Raw genomic sequence first — 12,626 nt, forward strand, 5'->3', positions numbered from 1 at the left:
GGTAGAAATTAATTTTTAAGAAGTTTTGAGTGTTCCTTTAAGACAAACTTTATTAACATTACTTACAAGTCACAATTGGCCGCACGCTTTCGTACGCCACGAATTTCCTCTCGCTGTGTCTCTTTTTATTATTTACTTTAAATGGGATAAAGTCCTGTCGTATCAAAAACATTGTCAAGTCTCGAAGAAGAATATATATATAATGTTTTAAATAAGTGTTTTTGGGACTACTTCGCGATTATACGAGACACTTTCATCTCTGCCCGTGATCATGGTTAATGCTAAAATCGAGTCAGATAAATAGATTAATAACATACGCTAAGCGAATCCGACAAACATAGTTGTATTTAAATGTGTAGTCGTCAGTCATACATGACAAGTACCTAATTTATGTTTTATTTAGATTTTTTTGTCAGTCTGATGTTCAAATTTTTCAAGTATGGTATAAAAATTTGTATCACATAAGGCGCGATAAAAAAGTCGTTAACTACGATAAAAAAAAAATCGGTTTTAAAAAATTTCATCAGATTTTTTTAAATTAAAATGTCACATATTTTTTCTTAGAAATCTTTTCTTGACTACAACGGACAACCAGAATAAAACAGAGACGAAAAATATATAAAAAAACATCACTCACCTTTTTTTAACAATTAGTAGTTACTGAGTTACAGTTTTTAAACATTCATAAATCTTCGAACATGATACTATCAACATATACATTTGACAGAAATTCGAAAGGCTGCGTTTATAGTTTGTCCTTACAAACTTGTGGTAAGATTAGTTTAAATGGTATTCTGATATTAGTAAGTAAATTGGATATGTACATAGGAGAAAATATCATATTTACGTAAACAGTAATTGAGGGTAGTTGAAATTATCAGGTGTCACCCGCCTAACCTGCCTAGTCCTGCCTAGTACCTTTGCAAGTGCAGTCACAACAATGCGTTGGTTGGTATAAATAGAGGCGAAGGTAAAAAAAGAAATAGTACGTGGGTGGAGTCCTTCCGCGCGAAAGAAGTGTAACTTCGTAATGTTGAAATGAAAGAAATGTCTATTAAACAAACTAAAAAAATTAATAAATTAATACAGAACAACCAGATTCTATTTCAGCTAATTTAACGACGCTCACACTATTTACTCCGCTGCATAGCAAAAATACCATTCATGTGCTTGGAATCTACTGACTCACTCTCTATCTCTCTCTTACTTTCTACATTTGTGTAACTTTCTTTCTCTCTCTCCAGCATTGAAATATTGGACGCTCGTTGCTAACGCACGCGCTGCCTTGACAAGTATAGTACGCGCCACGCATTTCCTCTCGCTGTCTCTTTTTAACCCCCCCACCCCACCCCGAGGACCGTTGAACGTTTAACGCAAACATTCTACATTACAAATAAGGAATCCGTCGGACCGTCTACGAGGTTACCTTCAATAGTCTAAGAACCTGACGATAACTGAGGTCAAAGGCATTTGCATAGCATAGCATGACGTCATATTTTAAAAACGACGAAGTGGTACAACATATATAACCATTATTCTGAATTAAATATTTTTTGACAGTATTTATATACTTTTTTTTAATAAATTTTTGATTAAATAAAAAATAAAGAAATTGCTTTAATTTTAAGAAAAATTCACATGATTTCATAATAAAATCTATTAGGCATTACATAATCTGGAACATACAGACATTAAAAAAAATATTATTTCAGTAGAGTTAGGTGAAAAAAAAAATCTTACGTAATAAATATGGTTTAAACGAAACAAAAAAATATTTAACTATTTATTTAATTAAATGTTCCTAAATAAAACTATTCTACTGAGGTTGTATGATATTATATACAACTATTAAGTTATTATGTACAGAATAAATTGTTACAAAACATTGTACATTAGAATATTCTTTTGTATACAAAAATATATATCTTCAATAATTTCATACACTTCATACGACCGCGATTCTCGCTTGAACACATCAGCTGCCGATTACATACACTTCAGTAAAAAATTACTATATATTATATCATAACGCGTGTACATAACTTAGTATATTATATACTTATAAAAAATATAACATTTGGTTCATAAAACTTTAACTTTATGTTATATACAATAAAACACTTTTTTAAAAAACGGTATTAATAAAATTGTGATCAAAAATATTTTCTTCCGTGGATCGTCATTTTTCTTTAATCTCATTTATATTTTTATTTTCACTATATAGAATGATATCTATTGTTTGTTATATTCTATGTATGTTTGTATGTGTGCGGTAGTATTTCTCATATATTACATTCCATTGTAAGCCGGCCCCCCACCACTCTCAGGCACAACCCAGTTGATGTTCTGCGAAGGATCTTTGATATCACATGTCTTACCTGTAAGTTAGAATATTATTAAACTACTTTTATCAGCGACTTTGTCTGTTACTAGGTGCTGAGTTTAGAGACATCACTAATGAGTACTCTGTACCAGCTGTTAGTGACATCTATCGTCCGTTTTAGGTAACTTCATGTTATATATATACAACTGTAATATGTTACCAAACAATATAATTAGGCAATAATCCTGTGTCATTTGCCCAAGCTATATAACTGGAACATTTCATCAAAATCCGTCCAATATATATTACATTAAAGCGCATGTGTTGTCACAACGAGGAGTGTCGCTTGGTATAAATAGAAGCATGGGTACAGATTTAAGGCATTCTCGCTCGAAACGTCGCAAAGATAGGACCTCTTCGACTAAGGGATTCGTCAGACCGTCTACGAGCTTACTGGTACAAGTGGCGCCATCTGCGCTTACCAATTGTAATATACCATAATCCTTGGAAATATTTTGATAACTGATTATAATTAATAATAATACTGAACCATTGTAATTTTGTAATGGCAACATTTAAGTATCAACCTGTATTTGAAAACTATAAATACTGGCTTCAGACACTTTGTAGGACATTACTGGAAGCAACGCTGACCGTTGAACAACAAATCTGAAACTCTACCTGGAACATTACCTTCAATAGCCTGAGATAATCAAGATGAAAGGCATTTGTGACGTCAGTTGTGATGACGTCACTCTGTTTAAATAACACGATGTCCATACAAATGTAACATATATATTACAAGTACTCACAATGTATACAATTCTGTGCGTTGATCTGAAGCCTTTGGCCGTCTCCGGTTTCCATGGGAACAAACTCATACACACCTACACATACAAACAATACATATATTTTAACAATTAAAAAGTTAAATACATTAAAGATGAAATATAAAAAGAAATTAAAGTTTATTGATTGTTTAAATTAAGTATATATAAATACATAAATTATGTTTCTATGTATGTCTGTGTGAACATCCTATACCATCCATACGTAGATAGGGTCATGTGTATGTGTGCGTGAGTGCATGTACGTGTGGGTGGCTCTGTTTGGTTACACGGGTGTATATGGGTGTGTGAGTCACTAACCCGCGGGACAGAATCTCGCCTCCGGTCCGTCGAACTGTGCGAGGTTCCTCTTGACAGGGATGGAGTCATCCTTCAAGGTAAGGTGAGGCGGCTGGTCTGACTCGTGATTGGTGCCTATAGAAATATTATATATATATATATGTAGATACAATACTGTATTAGTTACATTAGACTTATAACTTATGAATTGATGATTTTCTAAGAAAATCACAATCAATTTTTTATTATAACAACGTCTACCGCTACTGACGTCAGCTAGCTCGCATTCCTCTTACATCGGGTGGTCAAAAGCATGAACATTTTATAATATTATGATTTAATATAAAAATCCTATATATTTTAAAGCACTTTATTAGTTGATTAACTTAAAAAAAATAAGTCAACTACCAATTTTTTTTGTATATTATATTAAAATATTGTGTTTTTACTGGAAAATCATTAAATTGATACCTGTGAGTGCGACTGAGGATAAAAGGTCAAAGGTCACAACACCATCCGGCTTAGGATAGTCGATGGGTTTGAAATCTTTCGCCGGCTTTAATTTACTGTGATCCGCACCTTGAGATAAAAATATTATATAATTATAAATAATGTGTAATTTTACATTTTCATTTTTAATTTCCTGCGAGAAGACCGAGCTGAATCACTCATTGATACAGCATACAATAGTCAGAAAGCTTTAACCACTCCCTGAAAGATGTTGATTTTGTTTAACTAAGGTTTCATTGTCAATAATGTCAACATTTTAATTTGTTAGACGAATTATAGTCTTGCGTATGTTTTTATAGAAAGCTCTGTGGAAACCACACATACAATAAACATTATTTTAATAATAAATTATCTCACTTTTGCTTCTGACAGATGGCATCAATAAATAATGCAAATCTTCTAATATACCAAATTAATTAACAAAAAAAAATTTAACAAAAGTAACACCCTCTATGATATTGGCAGAATAATGGAGACATTTTATGCAGATGAGACACAGATAATAAATTATTGTTTTAAAAAATTAATAAATATATCGCTTCACATAGTAATTCATGAAATACGGTCTACCTCCATGGCTGAATGTCCAAGGTTCCTTTCCACGGACCAATGTTGAAAAACCAGAATAGGCCACGCCTCCAAACACACCCAGGGGACTGTGGAAAGATGGCCGACAGTTTCTAACTTGCTGTGGAATATAAATAAAATATTACATATACAGTTAAATATATCTATTATATAAAGCTATAGTTATAGACAACTACAATGGAACAATTCAGAGGCGTCAGATTCAAATCCTGCTTATGTTTATATATTTTCATACTATATCAAATTTAATTCGAAATTCAAATTAAAAACTATTCCAAGAAAATTTAAAACTGGTACATTTTAAAATTCATAATTATCTAATTGCAATAATTATTATTTTTTATTTATAATAAAATTTTTGCTTAACTTATATGTGGAAACCTGACGAATTTATATTTTCAACATACTGTATCTAATACATTTAAAATACATAAATTACTTTCTACCAGATTTTACTTACACAGAAACTTAAAGTATAAATATAGAGATATTGCTAGATTCTAAACAAAACCTTGCAACTTTAATTCCCAGTACCTTTAACTCTTTATATACATATGATTGTTTTAATTTGTCTTCATACATAGTTGGCACAACTCCTTTATCGTGAGATGCTTCTCCTGATACAATGAGGTCCACGGCTGCCTCGGCTGCTAACATACCTGGAAACAGTCACACGAAAAGCAACCTTAAGACTATTGTATTTAAAACTCTAAATTATTCGATATATATTTAAATTTTTTTGCTGCCTAGGAAATAGCGTGTATATATTTACTTAAAAACTGATATTTCTGTTATAACTAACATTTATTAATTTGATCAGATTACTAACTACTCATTTAATCGCCAAGAGATTATTATGACTGAACATTTTCATGATGCAATATTTGTTAAAAAGTAATACGGCTATCAAAAAAGTCTTCAATTATAATATATATAGCCTTATTTTATTTGATCTCATTTGTAACTCTTTGGTTTATAACTAAATTCTATGTCATGACATCAGGATCAGCACATATAAACGTTTAGAGGCGACAGTCGCCAATTGCGATCATATAGATTATCTGTTCATTAGTAACTCTATGAGTTTATGCTATCACCCACCACTCTTCATAGCGTTATGTGTTCCCTTTATCCGCGGCACATTCAGGTAGCCCGCCGTGTCTCCAGCAAGACAACCGCCCGGGAACACGGGCACCGGTAGACACTGCCATCCACCTTCCACCAACGCTCGAGCCCCATACGCTATACGAGTACCACCTGGAAATTGAAATATTCATGAGTAAGCATTTTATTACTATAGTAATATATTAATAATATTCCATCACAAAACAACTTCTAAAACATTCAAATCATTGCACATTATTAAAAAAAAAGTAATGTTGAAAAAACCATAGACGATTATGAAAATATCAAAGTTATGATACTAGTTTGCGACCGCGACTACGTCCGCATTTTATTCGGCATCGTAATCAGAAAGCAATTAATAATAATATATATGTTTATCATCCAACAGCGACATCTATCGTAGAAACTTCACACTACATACAACTATTATTATGTTTTCTTATATTAATTATAGCCTATATATTATTCTGATGCCTGATCTACATTGTTGGAAAGTTTCATCTAAATCGGTACATCATATTTCATCCATACATTCTTACAAAAAAATCACATTTATAGTATAATTTATTGCTATTTGGGTATAATTTTACAATTATAAGATCTATTTCTTACAATTTTTTCCACCAAAACTGATTTATTAAATTACCTTCAAACATGGGTTTCACATAAGGGTGAGTTTTAAAACGCTGGAACTCCCTGAAGGGGCTGATATAGGGGTTGGCGTAGTCGAGCCCTACCACATACCCCACCGCCACCAAGGGTGCTTCGCCCTCGTCGACCTTCAAATGGTATATAAACGAGCCCCCATATGTGTTTTTGTCCATGGGCCAGCCTATAGTGTGCTCAACGAGACCTGGGTTGTGTCTCTGTAAGATATGTAACGAAAATGATATACTATTTTCATTATAATCATAGTAATTGTACTTTAATAAATAACATTTATATGCTCTGGTCATATGTCACTTGGACATTTTGTATAGCAGTTCCGGTTACAATAATAGATTAAACTAGCTCCAGCCCGCGACTTCGCCCAAACGGACATTGGAATTGAGAACTAAGAAAAATTTATAATACATTTAAATTAAAACTACGTAGAAATCAAATGTCAGCGTCATCTATATTTGCTTTTAGGAACTTCAAAACCAAATATAACTTGCACGTCTCCTTTTATTATGAACTGCATTGAATAGTATATATTATTGTAATATCTAGACTGCATTATTAGAAAATTTTTCAAAGTGTCATTATAACATCAGTAAGAAATATATATATTAAATAACAGAATATATTATTGAAATTGACTATTTGTCTCTGTGGGACAGTTTTATTAAGTCTAAGTAATACCTCGGGCGCAACTTCCCATAACTCCTTGAGTCCAATCCCATAAGATTGCGGTTCACTCTTCTCTTTAAGATTATATTTATTGGACACCATCTTTGTCAAATGACCATGACAACCTACAAACAATTTTTATTACATTACTTCTGTAAAAAATATACAACACAAGCTTCATATTCACATTGGAGACATTAACTTGTTATAAATAAGTAAAACAAATAATAATTACATTACCAAAAATAAATACAAATAAACAAAAATGTTCTTATAAATGTAAGTTTTATTCTATACTGTTATAATGCAATGTATGTATAGTATCCAACCTTCAGCGAATATTGTTATCTTTGAGTGGAATTCCATGCCACGTTCAAACATATCTTTGGGGCTGCCGTCTTTGGCGATGCCAACATCCCCTGTGGCTACACCTTTCAAGGAACCGTCGTCACGATACAGCAACTCAGCACCAGCGGTCCCTGGCCAAACCTAGAATATACATAACATAAAAATGCTTCTATGCAAAAATAAATATTAATACGAAAATCAATATCAGTACAACTCTAAATATTCATTAAAATGGTGTCTCTGTTTGTATTATCTAAATAATACCTTTTTACTAATAGTGTAAATATTTTTGTACAATATACATTCATCTTTCTTTTAAACGGCTGATCCATTTTTGACAAGATTTACAGTTTTTACTTTTAATAGCTGTTAGGTGATATAATGACGAGTTAGGCTATTTGTATTGAGGAAATTTTTGGTTATATGTTAATATAAATATTATAAAATATGGATTCTTTGAGGACAAAATTGTTGGCACTATGCATTTATATACAATGCCTACTTATTTAATGTGATTAAACATGGCAAGCGTCCAATTGTTTAGAATCTTTCATAAAAGTTGACTATTATCGCCTATTGACTTGTCAACATATGGGAATTTGTGGATGTGTTGTTTGGCATAGGACCAATAATGCAAAGAAATAATTTTACTTCAAGTAAATCATCGCCCTGCATATTATGGAGTCATCATAAGCAACAAAATATGGTACAAAGTGTTTCATATAGAAATTATGGGAGGAAAATGCAAAGAAAATTGATAAATATATGAAAATTATAAACTAATGCAATCATTCAAAATGATATGTTGTAACATTTGCTAAATAATGACACTCTTCCATCTTGTCCGCCAATGCATGGCTGAAAATTAGTCGAAATGTCGAGAAAATTTTAAATAAAGTCGCGGAAAAACTTAATTTCACATTAAATGTATACTCTCGAATGCTATAAATCTCGAATATTATAGTATAATCACATTATTCATCATAAGCGATATTAAAGACACTGAATTTAAAATTATCATCAACAATAAAAACAAACCAAACCTTGTTTTGGAAAAATAAAAGGAATTTGTGTAATAATTAAAGTCTAAATCATTACCTCTGCGCCAAGTGCCTCCGCCTGCTCTGACATCCATCGCACTAAATGACCCAATCTCACCACATAGTTACCATGGTTATAATGCGGTAAACCTTTCAATGAAAAAAAAAATTTTTATGACAAGCATAATAAAGACCAAAAATATATGTGTGTATATATGTAACCTCTTTGCTAAAATATATAAAATAAGAAGTGACACTAATAGAACCCTCATTCATTTTGAAAAATAAAACTACTGTAATTTAAATTTATTTGAAATTTTTGTTCCATTTTTTTTTTTATTTATTTACCGGGGAAAACAGGCAAAGGTATTCTGCCACTCTTAGTTAAGTAACCAAACTTGTCTGATGTGACAGGTGTGTTCATTGGAGCTCCTTTATCTTTCCAATCAGGTATTAACTCATTAAGGGCTTTGGGATCCACACATGCCCCGGAAAGTATATGACCGCCGGCCTCAGCTGCCTTTTCTAAAAGGGTCACTCTGACTTCCTGAAAGAAAGGTGGAATGAAACATAGACAAATTTAAATTTATATGTATTCAAGGAATTTTTTGATATTAATAAAACCACACGTAATGGCAACAAATATTGCAAATAAATTATAAGAGTAACTAGAATATGTATATAATGCTATCATTCATTAATGTGAAGAAAGTCATACTCACAGCCCCTTTTTCCTCAGCCAGTTGCCGAGCCCTGATTGCAGCTGCCATACCAGCTGGACCACCACCAATAATGAGGATATCTGTCTCCTCGGCATGACGTTCCATGCTTACATCTATACATTACAGTAATCACGGTTATTTAATATTATACACAGATTATTAATTAATTTATATAAGTAAACAGTTCCACACTTAAATTTTGGTTTAAAATTTAAATTTAAAAAAATATTCTACTACTTATAATTATACACAAATTTTATCACAAAAATAACAGGGGCTAACTTTAAATTATAAATGTTATCTTTTTATTCGTTATCAGTCTTACCTTTCCATCTGGGATCATTTTCACGAGGATGAATTGTATAGTGGGTTGTGATTTTAGGATAATCCGAGTATAGACGTCGAACAGCATTTATCAGCCTCCCGACTAGAGAAAATTATTTTTTTAAACGCAATTACCAAAATATAAAAAGTATGTCATTTGAACTTTGAACTTCTGTTTTTGTAATAACATTGCGTAACATAATCATTACTTATTTATAACAAAACACTACTTTTTCAAAAATAGAATATGAATTCACTTGTATGTTTATCTTAAAAAAGATTAAATTTTGAATTTATTTGAATTAGGTTCCAGAACAGCTGATAGGTAACGTCACTTAGCAATGTATTTTTATGAATTGAAATAGTGATAAATTGTATAAAATTATTACACTCCGTTGTCACATACAACAATATCAATGATATAAATCTTAATACGTCTATATTTTATTAAAACAAATTACCCTTGCGAGACGAACAAACAATTGCCGTCGCCATTTTTAACAAAACAAAAGTTCAGAGTTCTGATATCAAACACACAATATGACAAGTGACAACAGAATACTGTCATTGTAACAGTAATACAAAATATATTTTTTTGTCTATTAAATATTTCGGTTGATTACCTACATTATATTGATTCTTAAATCTCTTCATACTAAATTCTTAGGTTACTTAATTATTCATAATTATGTAGTCGAGCTATTTATTAACTTGACATCAATTTCTTTAGTCTACAAATTTCAGACAGCCAATTGCTCTTTCCGAATTAAACAAATATTTTACTAAAAACGATACTACCGTAGTCATGCTACTAACTTGAAAACTAAGATAATTACGTACATACAATGAAAGAAACTTTCTGTAAAATTTCAATTCATGATAGAATCCTTCACTCTTAAAACTTTATCTCATTCTTCGTCCATTCCCTTAAAATCTCAAACCAAGGCAAAATATTTCATACCGTCTTCTTTTCGTCTCTTATTAACTCGAATGCTTACTAAATTACTCTAATTCGATATATGTACCTTCTAATCAAAAAGAATCGTACTATCCTTTTTTTTTTTTTTTTTTTTTTTTTTTTTTATAAAGGGGAAAATCATCATATGACCCCTCTTGTCCTGGGTGGGGCAAGAGGGAGTGTCAGACTCTTACTGACTAAAAACCCCCCCGTACCTTCTCCTGCTCCGAGCCAGGCCGCGGTACATCATTTCGCTTGCACCCGCAACCCGGCTTGGCAACGGCTCTCGGGCCCCATCTGTGGTGGTCAGATGTCTCTTTGAGGCGCGCGCGGTACGCTACGCGCCGTACGCTCAGGTCTGGTACTGATCGGGCAACAAGCTACCCTTGCTCGCCGTCCGCAGACCCGCGCTTACGGTGGCTGAAGGTCATCTCGCGATCCCCAACGCCTGGAGCGTCCCCTGCAGCGTCTGGCGCGTGAAGAGGATCGTTCCCTCATGCGCTCCGCGTCCTCCTTAGCTAGCATGACTGCTTCGCAAAAGGAGGAGACGGCTTCCCAGTGCCTCTTGCTCCGCACCATGGCCTGAACTAAAGCCGCACGCGAGAGGTCACCGCCGCCGATGGCTACCCTGAGAACACGGCGGTCCTCAGCCCAAGCTGGGCACTCCGCCACCGTATGCTCTACCGTGTCCTCTGGCTGGTCGTCGCAATGTCGACACTCGGGCGTCTCCTCCCTCCGTATCCGAAACAGGTACCTCCCAAAACATCCGTGCCCGGAAAGCACCTGCGTCAGGCGGAAGGTGAGCACGCCGTAGCGTCTCTCCAGCCACTCCTCAAAGATTGGTTTTACCGCTGCGATAGTAGCGAGCCCAGCCTTCGGCTGAGACAATCGTTCCTTCCACTTTGTCATGAGATCACGCTGGAGTTCATTTTGCCACGCTCTGATCTGGCACGGCAGCGGAGCTTGGCCCTGGCGACAAGCTTCAGCGCGCCAACTGAAGACCTGCGCAAGCGCCTTCGCCTCTAGATCCCAGGGCGGTGATCCGGCAAGGAGGTTCGCAGCCTCTCCGGAAATAGTGCGATAACCACGGATTATCCGAATGGCCATAACCCTCTGGGACGCGATCAGCGTACGAGCTGGACGCCGGCTCAGATTTAGCGCCCACACAGGGGCTCCGTAGAGGACCATGGACCGCATGATTCCCAAATATAACCTCCGGCAGGAGGCATTCGGACCCCCCAAGTTAGGAAGGAGCCGCTTGAGCGCAGCCCCTGTCCGTTCCAGCTTAGGAGCCAAACGTCGGAAGTGTTCCGCGAAGTTCCACCGGCTATCGAGGACAAGACCTAGGTACTTCATCGTCGACTCGACGCCGATGGTAACCCCTCCCGCCGTTATTCGGGACCCACCTGCAGGTGGTGCATTCCGCTGGCTGTAAAAGCTCATGGCCTCGGACTTATGGAGCGCCACCTCGAGTCCTAACTGCCGGATCTTAGAAACGAGTGTTTCAACCGCACATGTCATCAGGTTGGCCGCCGCCTGGTGCGACCTCCCATTGGCTAGCACCAGCGTGTCGTCAGCATAACAAACCACTCTGACGCCTCCGGGAAGGTCAGTGCGCAGCACCCAGTCGTACCCGATATTCCACAGGAGCGGGCCCAGAACCGAGCCCTGTGGAACACCGCGCGACATATCTCTGCGCTTCCACTCGCCTCGCTGACCAGGGTAGATGACAGACCTCTCCATCAGGTAAGCCTCGACTACACGGCGGAGGTAGGCAGGCACCCGGTGATATCGGAGTGCCTCTAGGATGCAGCTCCAGGGCAGCGAGTTGAAGGCATTTGCGATGTCCAGAGACATCGCCACGACAACCCTCCCTCTGGCCACTGTAGACCCCGTCGTGAGGTCCCTCACGCGCATGATTGCATCTACCGTGGAACGCCCTCTGCGAAAACCGAACTGGTTGTCTGCTAGATCCGGCCCTCTGCCTGTCAGGTGCGCGACGAGGCGGTTCGAAAGTATTCTTTCGAAGAGCTTTCCCACCTCATCCAGCAGCACGATAGGCCGGTACGCGGACGGAGAGTCCGCAGGGAATCCTACTATCCTATATGTTGCTCTTTCGCCCACAAACTACTCAATAAATTTTGGTAACATTTTGCAGTAATATAACTTAGTTATCACAATAAGAGATCATTATATTTTGTACCGGATTTCCGTGTCATTACCGCAGGA

The 12,626-nt window shown here is 35.9% G+C and overlaps 1 protein-coding gene across 1 annotated transcript; it reads right to left on the reverse strand.

The window, feature by feature from the left end:
• Positions 1–1,770: 1,770 nt before the first annotated feature.
• On the reverse strand, positions 1,771–10,004 carry LOC116774243 (electron transfer flavoprotein-ubiquinone oxidoreductase, mitochondrial). Its single transcript, XM_032666900.2, has 15 exons — positions 9,901–10,004; positions 9,441–9,542; positions 9,116–9,228; positions 8,742–8,940; positions 8,452–8,543; positions 7,335–7,494; positions 7,018–7,130; positions 6,320–6,539; positions 5,650–5,805; positions 5,083–5,207; positions 4,531–4,648; positions 3,922–4,029; positions 3,472–3,585; positions 3,136–3,210; positions 1,771–2,378 (listed from the first exon to the last, which is right to left on the reverse strand). The coding sequence occupies exons 1-15, from the start codon at positions 9,932–9,934 to the stop codon at positions 2,290–2,292; spliced, it is 1,818 nt and encodes a 605-aa protein (XP_032522791.2). The 5' UTR covers positions 9,935–10,004; the 3' UTR covers positions 1,771–2,289.
• Positions 10,005–12,626: the final 2,622 nt, after the last annotated feature.

This window comes from Danaus plexippus, chromosome 26, assembly GCF_018135715.1.
Source record: "Danaus plexippus chromosome 26, MEX_DaPlex, whole genome shotgun sequence".
Taxonomy (NCBI): Eukaryota; Metazoa; Arthropoda; class Insecta; order Lepidoptera; family Nymphalidae; genus Danaus; species Danaus plexippus.